The sequence below is a fragment of the Pinus tabuliformis genome, chromosome 2_2, assembly GCF_031772625.1.
Source record: "Pinus tabuliformis cultivar Carrire ecotype Pingquan chromosome 2_2, CPIR1, whole genome shotgun sequence".
Lineage (NCBI taxonomy): Eukaryota > Viridiplantae > Streptophyta > Pinopsida > Pinales > Pinaceae > Pinus > Pinus tabuliformis.
Window position 1 is genome coordinate 1169040863 of NC_142300.1, and position 17684 is coordinate 1169058546.

General features: G+C 34.8%; 1 protein-coding gene across 1 annotated transcript in view; it reads right to left on the reverse strand.

Moving 5' to 3' along the window:
• LOC149197609 (uncharacterized) overlaps positions 1-17684 on the reverse strand; it is a 29194-nt gene that overhangs the window by 11044 nt on the left and 466 nt on the right. The window contains exon 2 of the mRNA XM_089408742.1: positions 16438-17637. Within this exon, the coding sequence (XP_089264868.1) occupies positions 16438-17637 (1200 nt within the window). The remainder of the gene's footprint in view (positions 1-16437; positions 17638-17684) is intronic.

The window sequence follows — 17684 nt, forward strand, 5'->3', positions numbered from 1 at the left end:
GGATTCTTAGATCTGGATATCAGAAGAAAAAATAGAATTGTGTAATAGTAAGAGTAGGGTGTACTTAAATAATTTCGACAATAACATTCCTGTTATACCATTCAAATTTAGAAAACATTCAATTTTATGGAATACTTTAGAGAAGAACATGAAAAATTGAAATATACTTCACTGAAGTGCCTCAACGCATGAATCCTGTAAAGAAATGCTTCTATTATTTGCCCTATTTGTCAACTGAAAAAGTAGAATAAACCCTCAGGTTGTATCTGATTTGACCTATAGAAATGTTCAGAAATCAACACATAATACTTCAAAAGCAGATGTATTTATACAAAATTTACAAATTGTTTACAATAAATGTTGTCTCTAACAGATAGGAAATTTTTAGACTATAGATGAACTAAAAATCTCTAACTGCTGTAGATTAATAGATCTGGTGGAATGTGCTATGCAAATGTTGTTGCTCTTGAAGTGGGAGCAGGTAGGATGTGGACCCAAATTTGTGTCTGTGTTGGCAGATGAATTAATAGATGCATATGTATCTCTCTTTTTCTTAGTAATTCACTAAACTACTTGTTGATCCTCTAGCTTGATAATCTGAGATTTCCCTCACTAATTGTTGATCCTGTGACTGCCCTACTATTTTATTATCCACTCGTGTCAAAAAATATTTTGGAAAACATATAACAATATATATATATATATATATATATATATATATATATATATATATATATATATATATATATTTATTTTATTTTCAAAATATTTTAAATGAAATTTATAATTAAATTTCTACAAAAAGCATGTGTTTTCCAATCCATGGTTTTGTTTTCCCTTTCCATGAATTCACAAAACCATGAGTAGTTTTGTTTCTATTACTCCTTCCTCTATAAATTCATTTTATCTGGATGTAAATTCCTTTTACCCTTGTAGAATACCTGTGTGGTTTTGCAAAACCATGTGTTGATTTATATGGTTGGAAGAGTATTCTCACTTTACTCTTTTACTTTTACCTGCAACATGATTTTACACATTTCACCATGCCTGTAAATTGATTTCACCTACATGTGTAAATTTATTTCACCTTGCCTGTAAATTGATTTCACCTCAATATTTTATGGTGAAATGCATTTAAATGAATGCTATCTATGCTTTCCTGTACATTAATTTCATGTGAAAATTTCCCTTTTATTTTCTCTGATAAATTCATGGCATCCATGAATTTTATTTCATGTGTCGATGTAAAATCATTTTACCTTTGAATCTCATTCCACAACCTTAGTCTCATATTGTCTATAGCTTTATAGTTTTACCTCGATGTTGGTTTCGCCCACAGCTCTGAAATATTACCGCATTCTCATATCTCTGTATTTCACTTGAAGTTAATCCACCCTATATTCTCGTAACATTTATAAGCTTTAAAACCAAAACAATTAATGGTTTATTGCACTGCTTTTGAGTGGTAGGTGGTATTTTTTCAGAAGATGCGATATAACTGGGGCTGCCATGTAGTAGAAAGATGGGTTGGGAAAACCAAAAATCTCGCATGCTTTTTGAGTGTTAAGTGTTGGATGAGCTGAGCGCATGATATGGAATATGGAATTTTAACGGTTCATTTGTTTTTACGAATCTTGAGGCAAATCAAAATGAAAGGGGTTTACTTCTTAGTGTGGGGTGGGCCATTGGTTGACTTTTCAGGGGGAAGAGGTAATATAGGCTTGTGGGGAGAAATTAATATAATGTCCAAAACTTCATATTAATAGGGTTCGGTGAAAGGGTAAAAAGAGGGATTTTATATAGATATTTTTCTTTTTTTACTTTATGGGATTTATCTCTGTTCTAACCATTACTGCCTCTACTTAAATTATTTCTTCTTGCTTTGTGATAATTGTCTTTTCCCTCTGAATAAATCCTTTGAATACATTTCATTTTGAATCTTGAAGTAAACAGGTTTGGAACTAGTATCAAAACTGTTTGTCCAAGCTACCATTCTGCTAATCACCTACAAAATAAAACAATCATTAATAAAGCATAGGTCTGCGGGGAAGGAAATTAATGGCTTTATTGAACTGAGATGTCGGTGGACGGAGTCCGGACTATGGATGGCTCAATTGTTTGGAAAAGGCTTTTCATTTATTCATTTTAAACAGAGGTAAGGGAATGGCAGAATTTCATATTGTAAAAACTTTGTGATTTTTCACATTGTGCAAGGGCGGTTAGATGGTTTACAACACGACAATGGATGATATGGATTCTGGGGATACACAGTGAAGTAGTCAGAGGAGGCTTTCAGGCAGGAGGAGACAATTGGTGGTTGATCTTCTGAGGGGGCTACTGTTGTACAGGGGGTCGTTTTATGACATATCACACTGCTTTTGAGTGGAGGGCGGTATTTTTTGAGAGCACGCAATATAACGTGGGGCTGCCACGTAGCAAAAGGGCGCTCGGGAAAAACCACGAATCTCGCGTGCTTTTGGGATTTTAATTGTCAGATGATGGGAGCGCACGATATGGATATCGGTCGTTGGATCTAGAAGTGGGTGATCTAAGGGCTATCACGCGGCAAAGTTGTGAGGGCTAAATGGGAGAGTGGGGTCAGGTTTAATTACAATGAAATGTAATTAATTAAAGAGTAATTGCGGGATTTAAAATATTGAGATGGGTTCATAAAATGCAGGACCCAAGAGTAAATACACTAGGGATATAAGTTAAAAGGGTATCAGGGAGGGTTTTCTAATGGGTCCCAATACTTTTTTTAAACTTAGGATAAGGGGGTTTTAGTGGGTTTACTAGGGAAAATGAGATGAAATAGGGGGAAAGGTAAAATGAAGGGGTAGGGATATTTTTACAAGGGAAATATGTTAGAATAAGGGAAAATTATGAGGGAAGGGATTTTTAGAATTAGTAAGTGGAAATTAGTAAGATATTAGTGATAAGAAACAAACCAACTATTGCTTTCCATACCTTGTGCAAACTACTTTTGCCTACCCATCATTTATCGTAACATCTTTTCTTCATTTATTGGGTGCATTTGAGCTTCCTCACCCTCTTATTTTTCTTTGATAAGCAAACTATCTAATTCTAGTCTTATAACGTCCAATGGCTCAGATTAAACTGATGAGCTCATTATTATTTTCTACCTAACTACTGATCTGCCAAGATTAAATAGTTTGGCTAGATATTTATTCTCTATCTATGAGCATGAAATTTAAATCATGAATGAATCAAGATTACACTATTTAATCATCATGGATTGTGGCATTTTGACAAGCTGCACACAATCTTATTTGCAAAAAGTAAACTAAGAGGAGTTTTTGAATGTGAACACTTTCATGATATATTTTTATCTTTTTTGGTGCGGTTCATATTTAATATTCTTTTTTGATATTTGCTTCTTTTTGTCCTCTGATTATTCTTTTAGGACATACCCTCTTTACATTTTTTTAATATGGGAAAACATTTGCAGAGAAGCAAAGGTATGTACAATTTTAGAAGACTTACCATAGCCAATTCAAAATTATGATCCCTATTATTATAGGAATCTAACACAGTGGAAGCACTTTGGTCTCGATGAAGCTACATGGGAGAAGGTGGATCATGTGGGCTATGTATCCTTCCTTGTTTACCAGTTATGGAAAAGCAATTTTGGCTTGGTGTTTTGGTGTGGTTTTTGATATATGATGTCGTATATGTTTTGGTATATTTTTTATGATGTTGGTTTATGTACATATGTGTATGGATGTAAATAACACTATGATCTATGTTATAAAGCTCCAATAAGCGGTATGGGTGTTATGTCATTATGATGTTATGTTGTTATGTTTTCATGTTGGTTGCTTCTCAACAAGTTGATCATTGTAAATAATGCAATGAGGTAAGTTATAAAGCTCCATCAGAAGTATTTTTTGCTACAACATTTTTGTGGTTATAGCTGTTTTTGAACACCGAGGATGGTGTCTCCCAAGGGGGAGGGTTTTGTAATAGCCCTAGTGAATATTCCATGTAATCAAAGTTAATAAAGGAAAAGTAATAACCACTGATGATGGGAAACTTATTCCAAGTTGAATGCTGGGCAAGACATCTTAACAGGTGTTCATTTGGTTGTTTATGGCTAAGGAAATTGGCAAAGGAAATGACTAAGTATTTGGAAAGGAAAAATGGCATTTTTGGCACATTTATTTATGAAAATAATGGAAATTAGGAGAAAAAGGAGGTGTGAGGTGACATGTTGCATGTGAGGAGGAAAATGAAGGAAGATAATGAAAATGAAGGAAATAGATGCCTCATTCATAAAAAGGCTTCTAAGGATTAGTTGGTAACCTTTTGTTAGTTCAGTTTTCGAGATCTCTTATTACTCTCCCTCTCTCTCATACTCTTGGATACTTAGAGTTTTCTTGGAGAACTTTTTGAGGGTGTGCCATACTTGAATTCTTGGAGCAAGAAGGCATTGAGATCAGAAGCTACATCATATTCTCTTGTAGGTAATGAGTTGCATGTATGTTTCCTTCACTAATTTTGGCATGCATGGCATATGCATGTGGATTCTTGGTAATAATTTGTCATTGGCATGCAGTATTTCCTCGATTGATAGTGGATTGGATAGCCTTTCCATTTCTTGGATAGCCATGAAGTTTGTGGGTTTATTTCCTTGTTGTGTTTTTGGTTGGTTCTCATGTTTCCTTAGCTTGGATTGAGCTACTAGTTCCTGAAGCCTTGTTTAGACAAACACTCTGGAATCCTATAACATCTTGGGTTAAGTTACTAGTCCCATAGCCTTGGTTGGAAAAATTCTATGGAGCCCTTTGTGGTTGTGTTACTAGTCCTGAAGCCTTGGCTGGACAAACACTCTCAAGCCCAATGGCAACTATGGGTTGAGTTACTATTCCTAGAGCTTTGGTTGGAACAAACACTCTGGAGCCCTGGATGGCTGTGATAAAGACCGATTTGGTGATAGCTTTTGTGATGTCCAACCATGAGGTGGAATCATTGTTTGATGGGTTGAGGTGGATGGCCTTTGGAAGCCTTAGATGAGTTTTTATTGACGTGTTCTATGAGATCCCACATTCATTGTTGGAATAGGGCACAATGGTGAATGCTTGAAGAGAGATTTGGCTTGACCATTCTATGGTTAAGGGAAACGTGGAAGTCCCATCCCGGGTTTATATTTTTCATAATTAATCAAAGGTTATTTCTCATTATATTTATGTGAGCATTTTGATGGATTATATGTGGTCTATATGGTTGTACTTTCAGTAGTATTTTTTCTGCTATTATGCTATGTATGTGTTTTATGAAAATAACTACATATGGATTTCATCATGTTTTTACTTGTAATTGAATGATCAATGTATCTATCACCTAATGGATGGAATTTGAGTTGATGTGTTGAGGCATCAATAGTACTTAGTGATTGTCAACTAAGTATGATACCCCTATGCTTAGAATTGTTATTTACACCTGTAGTTTACATATTTGTGATATGTTTGATGAAATGCCTGTCATGGCTAGTAGGGGTCCAGTCATGGTCTTAAACAAGTATTTTATTTAGTACAATCATTTCCATGTTATTTTACTGATATGAAGAGATTGTTCAACTCTAGGTAGTGACCTAGGTTTTGGGCCTCAAAACATGGCTCAAATACCAGGACAATGGAATAGAACTCACTAAATGAGTTCCTGGATGCTCGCAGGAAATCATGTGAGAGAAACTCTGGGTTTCTAGACACTATCATGTCTATAGCATGAGAGCGACTCAGTCTTAAGTTATCCAAAAGCTTAGTGGGTCCCAAGGGAGAGCTTTCTAAAGTGTTGGATTGGTTCTTGAGGGTCCTAAAGCTGATGTTGAATATATGTATGGTGTTCTTCCTTCGGTTTCACTTCCTTAATAGGACTTAGGAGGTTGAATCATATCATAGTGGCCTCTCGTCACATGTTTACCCTACCAAGGGGGGCACATAAAATCTTTGTCGCCCCCCCTGGACCCCCATGATGATGATTAAATAGGTGACGTTATTGTCCCGTTAGGGACTAGGCTGCAACATGGCGATACCTCTAAATAAAGAAGATAATTAGGCTCCACACCCAACAATATCGCACTTGGAGACTGATTATTGCAACTCCACCACTGCTTCATTTGTTTTACAATGCTTCCACTTTGGACCTAGTTGTTTCTCATCTTCATCATCATACTTGAAGACCATTGAAACTAAGAAGAATCTCAGTTTCTCCCTCGTTACAACTGTTGTTAACATATGTGCAAGATTCTGGCTAGTGTGCATCTTTTCCAGCTTCAACTATCCATCTTCTAATACAGACCATATGAAATGGTACTTGAGTTGTATATGTTTAGTATTGGAATGAAATGATAAGTTATTCGCAAGATGAATGGCACTTTGGTTGTCACTGTATAACATGCCCATCTCTTGCTTCTTACCCAATTCATACATAAACATTTGTATCCAAATCATTCTTTACTAGTCTCTCAACAACTACATACTCTACATCTGTTGTTGAAAGTACAACAACACTCTACATGTTTGAAACCTAATTGACAATTGTTCCACCTATAGTAAACACATACCCTGTGGTGCTCCTCTTGTTATCTCTATCACCTTCCATATCTACATCAACATATCCATGTAGAGAAATTTTTGAACCACCAAAGCATAATTCTTGATTTTTGGTACCTCTCAAATACTTGAGAATCCATTTCACTACCATCTAATGTTCTTTTCCTCGATTTTTCATGTAGCTTCTTACATCTCCCATTGCATGTCCAATATCAAGCCTTGTGTGGACCATTGCATACATTAAACTTCTAATTGCTGATGCATATGGAGCTTTAGACATATAATCCATCTCTTCATGTGTCTTAGGACACATCTCCTTACTTAGCTTGAAATGGCTAGGCAAAGGTGTACTAACTAGTTTTGCATTCTGCATATTAAATCTTTCCAACACCTTTTGTATGTACTCACTCTGAGACAATGTTAATTAGCGATTTTTCCTGTCTCTATTTATTTTCATACCAAGGATTTGTTTTGCAACACACAAATATTTCAATGCAAATGAATTTACCATTGTTTCTTTGAGCACATTTATTTCCTACATGTTAGACACTACAACAAGCATGTCATATACGTACAATAACAATATAATATAGTTTCCATCATCATGTACCATTTTTACTTTTGATATAAACACAATGATCAAAGTCACATCTAGTATAACCTTGTTCAGACATAAACCTGCCAAATTGTAGAGACCATTGCCATGGAGCCTGTTTTAGGCCATACAATATCTTCATCAACCTGCACACTAGTTTCTCCTTCCCTTTGACCTTATACCTTGTGGTTGTTGCATACCTGTTTTAGGCCATACAATATCTTCTTCAACCTGCACATTAGCTTCTCCTTCCCTTTGACCTTATACCCTTGTGGTCATTTCATATAGATATATTCCTTCAAATCCCCATGGATAAAGGTTGTCTTTACATCTAACTTCTCAAGATGCAAATATTCTGCTACTAATAGACTTAAAATAGTTCTAATTGAAGTCATTTTAACAACTTGAGAAACTATTTCATAAAACTCTATACCTTTCTTTTGTGCAAACCCTTTCACCACAAGTCTAGCTTTATAAATTTTTCTACCTCCATATTCTTCCTTGAGCATGTAAGCCCATTTATTCTACAATGTTGTTTTACTTGCAAGAAACCTGACTAAGTCACAAGTATTGTTATGTACCAAGGCGTTCATCTCTTATTTCATGACTAGCTCCCACTTCTTCCTGGTTTCTACCTACAATGCTTCTTCATAACATTTTGGTTCACCAAAATCAGTCAACATTACATAATATAATGAAGCATGGTATCGTTCAGGCAGTATACTTATCCTGGTAGATCTTCTAACACCGATTTCGGGTGTTTGAGGTGCCTACTATTGTTGTGGTTGTTTTTGTTGTTGTGGCTATTGATCATTATGATTTTCAGACACCTTTACTTTTTATGTGATCTCATCAAGCACCGTGTATTCTCTATTTTCTTTTTCTTGTTTCTTTTCCTACATCTAATCCTTATACAAAACCTTTTCATTGAATATGACATCTCTGCTCCTAATGATTTCTTTTATTTTCATAATCACATAAGCGATAACAAAATTTATTAACATGATATTCATTAAAGGTAGATTTATTGGAATAGCACCATACAAGGAACTTGAAGGCCCTCTATTTATTATATAAAGAAAATATCTACAACATCTACCCAATATTGTAAAGGAAATCATGCATGCAATCTCATGCACCTTTCATGCTCCATGATTGTCCTGTTCATCCTTTCTGACACACCATTTTCTTGTGGTGTTCCTGGAACTGTCTTCTCTCTACGAATTCCATGATCTAAAAAATACTTATAAAATTCTTTTTTACAATATTCTCCTTCATTGTATGATCTAAGACACTTAAACATATTTCATGTCTCATTCTCAACCAAAGATTTCCATTTCTTGAAAGTAACAAATACATCAATATATTTTGCATACAATAAATCCATGTTTTCCTAGTTGCATCATCAATTAAAGTAACATAATAGTGAGAGCCACTGAGAGATGATACCTTAGCAGGTCCCCATACATCTAAGTGCACAAGATCTAATTTTTCACTTTTCTTTTATTTCCCAACTGTAAGAAATTTGATTCTCTTATATTTTCCACAAACACAATTTTCAGAGAATTCCAAATTAACATGCTTCAAACCTGACAACAAATTTCTTGAGTGAAGAATCTACATCCCCTTCTCACTCATGTGCCCGAGCCTATGATGCCACAATGTTGTATCTGTTCCTATAGAGGTTAAAGCATTAACAAAATTAGAAATACCATTGCATAAATACAATGTAACAACCTTTTCTCTTTTTTCCATTACTAGGGCTCCTCTAGTGACCTTCCAGGTTTTAGCTGTAAAAGTAGTTACACAACCTTCATCTCCCAACTGCCCGGTTGGAATTATATTTTTCTTCAAATCTGGAACATGCCTTACCTCCTTTAATAGCCATTGGTTTCCATTCTACTTTTTTATAAAAACCTTACCCATTCCAATGATTTTACAAGGTTTATCATCACCTAGATGAATCTGTCCAAAATCTTCTTGGACATAGTCATAAAAATGTTTCCTAATAGGTGTGGCATGGAATGAGGCCCCTAAATCTACCACCTAGGTATAAATAAAATTTTATAATAAAAGAATATAAGCATATTGCAACAAATCACCTGTTACGTTCTCTTCACGGTTGTTCTCTTATTGTGCATCTCCTTCTTTTCCCTTTTGAGACTTACAGTCTTTCTACAAGTGTCATTTCTTCCTACATTTCTAACACACTATCCACGATTTGGACTTGGATCTGCCTTTCCTTCACTTACTGCAATATCATGGGTTCTTTCCTCTTTCCATTTTTCATCCCCTAGTCTATCCAATCAAAGCATTACCTGATGTTTCACCAGAGCTTTTCCATCACATTTCCTCACCAAGGATGGCACCGACAACATCATCAAACTTTAAATTACTAGATCCAGAGTCAGAGTTACGAATGGCCATAACCAAACCATTCCAACCTTCTCACAATGAGCATAGAATTAAGAGAGCCCTAATTTTGTCATCAAAATCTACCACTATAGAACTTGATTGACTGGTAACCATATTAAATTCATTTAAATTATCAGCAACAAATCCACCTTCTAACATCTTCATATTAAATAAATGATTCATAAGAAATACCTTATTTAAGGCTAGAGCTTTTTCATATAGTTTGGCCAATGCTGTCATTAAACCCTTCATTTTCATTTCCTTTGAAATATTAAAGGCTATTGATGCTGCTAGACAGAGTCGTCTTGTTCCAAGTGCCTTTCTATCGAGAACCTCCCATTCTGTTCTGTCATAGTCATTCACTTCTTTGTTTTTCTGCTCGATGGTAGGTATAATATTTTTGATACAAATAATCTTCCATCTGCATCTTCCACGACTGATAGTTTTGTCCGTTAACTTTTTTAACCCTAAACCTATCATCATTCACCATTTCTCCCAGTCAAACGAGGAACCCTTCTCTTTTACGTGTTTATCAGCTAAATAGACCTTCATCTATTATACCAGTTGCAATAAAATTATATATTACAGAGCAATGGAACACATAAAATATTTGACAAACACAAACACATAAAACAAGAGAGACATAGGTATATGTGGTTCACCCAATTTGGGCTAAGTCCACGGAGAAACAACCAATCCTTCCTTAAAATTTGTAGAAATTTTGCAAATTCTCTACTAATCTACCTCTGAGATCTCTATAGAAAATCTGACTGTAGATTAACTCGATAATGCAATATACCAAAACAAAATACTATATTCTACTTCTACTATCAATTTACTTTGTGGAAGCTTAAAGATTGAGCAAAATACGAGCCGAACACATATAACAAGAAGAAGAAGAATCAATGCACAATACACATGAAAATACTCAGGGGAAACCCTCAGCTAAAAACCCCATTTTCTGTATTATTGGACAAGGTGGAAATACATCAAAAATATACAAAGCCTTAGCTCTCATAGCTAGCCAGCTCTCAGTACAATCCTCCTGGATGCTCATAGGAAAACCTGGCTTCTCACAAGCCTTCTCCTATGTCCTCTAAGCTCATATTTCCTTGCGCAGTTACCTCTAGGATGATCTCCTTCACCCAGTGTAACACTACTCTCACAAACTGCTCTACCACACTGTCAGAACTGTGCAATCCTCAAGGAACCTTACCTTGACTACATGCATGAGTTTCCTTTATAGGAAAACACATGCAACTGATAGTACACTGTCCTTGGCATTTAACTCAACTAGGTCTTTCTCATAATAGACATGCATGAGTTTCTGATGAGAGAATCTTCAGTTGTCTGGAGTACAATGGTTGAGTGCATGCATGCATCAACTGACTGATAACTCACAATTAGTTCCTCAAATAGTTTGGAACTAATTTAATTGGAATTAACTTAGTAAACTGAGCTAACTAATTATAACTCAAATATAACTCAATCTTATCTCCTTAAGGGATAATATCCTTAATTTAAGGGATAATTGTTGCATGACTTCAGAAATACTTCTAGCTTGAATTTCTCTAATTAGTTAATACATAATGAAGGAAAAATTAAAATTGGAATATTCTTGTTGCCACATTTCAACAATATTATCCAAAAAAATGAAGAGATACAACCTACAATAGATCTAATTTAATTTCCTCTTCACTCTCACACAATATCCTCTTTCTTTCTCGCTAAGAATACACATGTACACAACCGAAATACAATTCCCTCATATGTAGCGAGGGGTTTTCTTCTAGGGAAAAGGTCGTAAATTAAACATAACTTCTACCATAAGATCATCCACCTAACTAACGACTCATATTGACTACGAATTTATAACATTTTACAAGGTATTTTTACATCTATTTTTAGCTTCTAGGGTGCTACCCTCGAACCCTCGCTAGGGGGGGCTCATAAAATTGTCATCATCCCCATCTGACAGCGATTAAACGAGTGGTGTTGCCGACCCATTAGGGACTAGGGTCCAACTAGATGATACCTCTTAATAAATAATATAATCAGGCTCCACACCTAACACTATCCACAATCCCATGGAATACACATCATTCCAATCAGTGGATGAGTTACAATTATAAGGTAATACCTAGTTACACCTCCCATTTGAATGGAACAAAAACCCATATGAACATACATTATATCTGAGCACCATAAACCTAGGTAATCAAGCACATTTTAACTTTTTTTTAGGACCCATGAAATTCATAAATTCCACAATAACATTATGATCAAAAGATGTATAATCTAACAAGAAAGTCCAACTTCTCATAAATTAAACAAAAAAAACACAAAGTGGGTGCTACGCCCTAGAGTTCAGTTCTTGAGGATAAGGTCCTTAAATCATTGAAATAGGGAATCACACGAGCATAATAAATATTGATCCCCTATCCTATCACCCTTTTCAATGCCACTTTTGACTATTTACCACTCATCTCCAATGCACATAACTACATACTACATGTTTTATTATACATTTTCGCCCCTTTGAACCCAAAAACATTTGACATGCATATATAGGTAAAAGATTATTATTTTCATTAATTCCAAAGTCTCTAATGATGTAAATGAATTTTAAATTGATTTTCCAAATGATGAATCATTTATCCTAACCCATGTACCAACAATTCACTTCTAGTACCCGATCGTGAATAACATATTTGCACCCTTCCAAAAGAAATTCCACCACATGTGCTTTGAAGACTAAGGTGTTAAAATAACTCTATGCTAATCAAATCACGTCCATGTCACATGTGTGAAGCTCAAGCTCTATAGGTCAATGTTTCGAGACTATCTACTTCGGACATGATTTCCAAGTTGATGACAAAAATCTTGAAAATTTTGAAACATAGCCATTGTTCCAAGTGTGGAAAATTTCTATAACACAAGTTGTTTTCCGAAATACTAAACATTTTAAAAAATATCCTTTGTTCCTTAACTTCAATCTACCCAAAATGTACAAAGTCACTTAGATTTACAAACAACACTAATATTTGAGGAAAACACTAGATCAATTGTCTAATCAGTAAGAGGGGATAAATCTCACCTATTTTCAAAAAATATATATGCTTTTTTGAGATGTATTTGTATTTTGGGGAGCAAATAACCTAATTTTTCTTAAGTGTTATCATTTACTAATTTGTTTTGATGTCATTGTTAAAAAATATGAGATTAGGGAATTGGTTTTAATCCACCCCAATGCTTCTCTTGTAGACATATTTATATGTAGAACATAGTTTGGAATATTGATCATTTATTTTGTAATAGTTTGGGGATTATTAAATAATCATTATCTCATCGATTTGTTGTGGTAACAAGTCGATGTGTTGCATTCTTGTAAATAGACTTCAATATTCTATCAATGAATGCTTGTTATCGAGTTTTTCTTCATCATCTCAACCTCATCTTATTTATCATCGAGGTGTTAACTAGGTTGAGAAGGGCCCCTCATTTCTGGGTAACGATTTGTATTTTTATTTTGTTAACTTAGCTTGTAGTATTTATGATTTGCAATGTTTTCATTCTCTGTTATAAGTGTATTAGTTTGATGAATTTCAAATTTCATTGCCATATTGCTCATATCGTTTCTCATGTCTTTACATTTCTTTATGTTTTGACGTCTCACCTATATTTTTTAGTGTTAAGTGTAAGAAACTAACCACTGGAACTAGAACCCTTCATTTCTTTAAATCCAACCTCGTATTGAGTGCATGCACACTATCTTGCAAGATTGAAATATTACAATCTCAGGTTGTACTAGAAGATTTAAGGCAACACATGGTAGATGGTCTTTAGTTTCAGCATGTGCTTATTCACATTCATTCTTTTCTCTCATAAACATGTTATTTAACTGTTAATTTCAAGTACTGAATGTAGATATTATATTAGGATATAATAGCGATTTAATCCTATATTTATTGTTCTTTCATCTCCAAGTTTACAATCATGGTTCAATTATTTAATGTTGGAAATATAAAACATATATTTTGGCCAACGTTTTTAGTGTTTGTAAGGGAGATGTTAAAATGGATTAGAGAATTCATAGCTTAGTTCTTTTCTTATTTTTCATAACACTGCTGACTTAGGGAAGGATAAATGGTAAGACACAAATACACCCTTCAAAAAGGGCTCTAGCCTAACACATCCACATTGGTAGGGTTTTTCCAAATCCTCATCATGCAAGTTTATTTTTCTTTTATACAAGTGTGTTTTAATTTAATTTTGATTCATGGAAAGGAATACGCTAACTCATGATGAATAGATAACTAGTGACAATAGGACTTAGCAGTGTGGGACCATCCAAGTACATGAAAAATCTTATTTTGATTTTTTTTCATATAGCAGACTTCATTTATTTGTTAAACAGGTATTTAAGGTGATGTAAGAACCCCACTCGACATATTAATCCATGTGCTAGACATGGATTATCAACTAGCAAGAGGAATTCAAGATTGATCAAGATCTTGAATAATGATCCTCTAGGAAATCTTTCAAATTCTAGCGGCAACTGGGACGCTCTCTACATCTCATGAAGAAAAAATATTAGTAGCATTCAAGAAAATACCTGCACTCTAGGGAGAAATAGAAGGGGAAATATCCATGAGCCAACCTCACAAGAAGATCCAAAAGCCTTCTCTAATCACCCTTGCCAATCTAGTAAGAAGATCAAAGAATCGTTGACCAAATTTAATGGAGGGAGACTATTAGAAATTGATATCAAAGAGTTCTTTACATGCCTATCATAAGATCCACAATGCACCAAAGTGACCAACCATTCCACAAAAGTAGATTTTCATGGCATGGTAGAGGAGGACATACAAAGTGGACTAGATGAGCAAGAGACAGAAGAATATCATGATTATATGGAGTGTTGTTTCCAAATGACTATCATATCCAACCATCTCTCTTTCCTCCAATAACTCTTCTCATCATATCATTTGAAACAAATAACCTCTCATGCTTTGCTATACATAAGCCTATTTCTCAAATTTGACTATGTGCGCACTCTTGTGGTTTCACAAATGTGATCTTAGTCTTTGTGTCCTTTTGCTCTCTTTCTTCAAAACCCACATCATCATGTTTGATCTTTGGTTCAACTCAATGGGTTTAGGATTCATTACGTTCTATTGCATAGAAATTATCCTTTTTATCCCATTTGACTTGACAATTTCAAGAAAATTTCCTTTACTATGATTTTCAAAATCACCAAAATTCTCTTGAGAAAAAGTTCGAAAGTGAGCTTACCATACTTTTCTTGAACATGTTGTTAGATTTTCTAGTAAAAATAGAAAGAACTTATTTAATTTCTTGAAAAAATACCTACAAAATAACCAATTATTTATCCTTATTTATGAGGTATAATTACATATAATCCATCAATTCAATATACTTATCTTCCTGCTAGTTGCCCAATTAATTAACCTTCTCTTCCAATTACGTAAGCTAAAACTATGGGGTTTGTCCCAATTAGCCATAACATTGTGAGAGATTCTTTCATTCAGTTAAACAATCCTTCACTAACGACAATAGCTTTATAAAATCTCGAGGTTCTTCTCCATAGCTGTCATCATTTAGTCAAACACATTCTCTTTCTTGAAGTTGCACATGAATGGCGAATATGATTTCCAACGTTTCTTTGTTTCCTTAACGATTTATTTAGTGTTCTTTCTATGGAATGTTCTAGTTATTACATCATCATTAACTATTCAACCACTATTAATATTTTAAAATTAATATCCTCACATATTCATATTTTAAAATTGCTAAAAATAATTTAAAATTTAACTTTAATAGGTCTGTTTTATTACATATTTTTCAGTTTCTTAACTTTACAGAATACCCCTACTTTAATATAAATTTTTTAACATATTAAAAAGTATTTTTGGTTTCTTAATTTTACGAAAATACTCATTCTAAAACTATAAATATGAAAAAAAATTGTGTATTGTAATAGGATGCCACTATAAAAGTAATAAAAAACATGCAAATTATAAATGGTAAAGACGATGATTCATACGTGATGCGAATTACATAACTAAATACATAAATAATTATCACCTAGAATAGCTATATAGATTAATTAGAGGTAGATGTGAATAAGAATCAAAATACATTAGGAATTATCAAAATTTAAAATAAAAATTAATTAAACTATTATTATAATAATGAATTTAGCAATAAAGATCTATCCTTATTTTATGAATATGTTTTGTTTTATCATAACTTATTAATACTACATTTTTTTTTCCGAAGAAAAAGCGAACTTTTTATTGAAGGGATAAAAAGTTACATTGCACATGCGAGGCATTCCTTTGCTGTTATGGAAACAGTCCATAAGATCTATCCAAAGAAACTCAGCTATAGATTTTAAAGCTTCTCCCTAAAAAGGTGAAAACAAATAGGCAAAGAAAACAGGTCTTCGCAGAAGAGGAGAGAGAGACCTTTACATCAGCACGAATTTGCTGAAAAGGAATGAAAACGTTCCCCTGAGATCCAAAAGAAAAAACTAGAAAACGAAGCATTCTGGAACCGATCCCTTATAAAAATGCTCCCACATGAAAAACTCGTTACAATCTGAAGAAGCAACCGAGTTTAAAGACGCTCAGAATGTAGTGCAGGGGCACTTTCAGCATGGAAAAGGCATCAGCAGAGATAACAGTTCAACAGGAAGAATGAAAACCGATCTCGAGACCCAACATTCTGAATGTGAGAATGAAGATCGATCACTGACAAATCGGAGTAGTCAACTCTGGAGGAGCAGACTCACTCCAGCAGCGAAAAGCATGCAGCCTCTTACATCCCCGCCTGATTTCCGCCCCTGTTTTTGTAAGGGGGAATCTCTGACACTCGAATTTGTCCAAGCTCTTCTTCAACGATTTTCCAGCTGCCCGGATTCATCTGCAGACCTTCCTTGGAGAGCTTATCAGCTATATCATTACGATCCCTGTATATGTGGGATAGTGAGAAGCTGTTGAAGGAAGATTTGAGAACCTGAATATCATCAACCAAAGAAATTAAAATCTGATTTCTGCACATACTTTGACCATTAACCCAGTTAATGACATTTAAAGAATCTCCGAAGATCTGAATCCTGAAAATGCTCCTTTGGATGAGCCAACAGAGAAGGAGCTTTAAGGCCGAGAGCTCTGCATAATTGTTCGATCCGGAACCTAAACCAACAGAGGCTTTAAAAGACTGATGAGAATTTGTGTGAAAAACTATTCCTGCACCTGCCCTGTTGTTTTGAGAGGCCCCGTCGAAATATGCCCAGGGAACGCCTTCTTGAATTTGTTCTATCCTATGCTGTCTCAGGACTTTGTTCTTCTCTGGTTCAGGGATAGTTGAGTAGATCATAGTACTTTGTATTGCTATAGCTGATACCTGGCATTCCTTATCTTGAAAAATGCTCCGATTTCGGGCGATCCATACCCCCCAACAGATTATAAGAGGTAAGTTCCGTATGTTACCTTCCGGATTATTTTTCCACCATTTGTCCCATGCTTCATTCAGATTCCTTCCTACCCAATCAAACTTCTTATTCATCAGTTTTTCTGCCTCTGCCCAGACATTTTTGGCTACTGGACAAAAAAGGAATAAGTGATTGATAGTTTCAGAATCTGTTTTGCATAAAGAACATCGTCCCGGACCTTGCAAAAATCTGCCTTGTAGGATATCCCAAGTAGGAATTTTCCTTTTTAAAATGCACCAGAAGAAAAGCCTAGCTTTCGCTGGGCATTTTAATTTCCATAAGTTCCTAGCCCACCATTCAGGCTCTTCCCATCCCTTTCCTGACATGATGAATTTATATCCGTTTCGAGGGGAGTACTCTCCTGAATCAGCATGAGCCCATATCAGCTGGTCCGATTCCTCTCTTATTCTGACATTTGTTCTTGATAGTTCTTGGATATATGCATTCCATTCATTCCACCAAGGGGCCTCTAAGTCCAACTCTTCACCTGATTTCCAAGCTTGTCCCCATATTGACGAGTGCCCAACTTTCTCTACCTGGTTTAGGAAGAAAATACCTTTTGATTCTAACTATCCAATTAGTC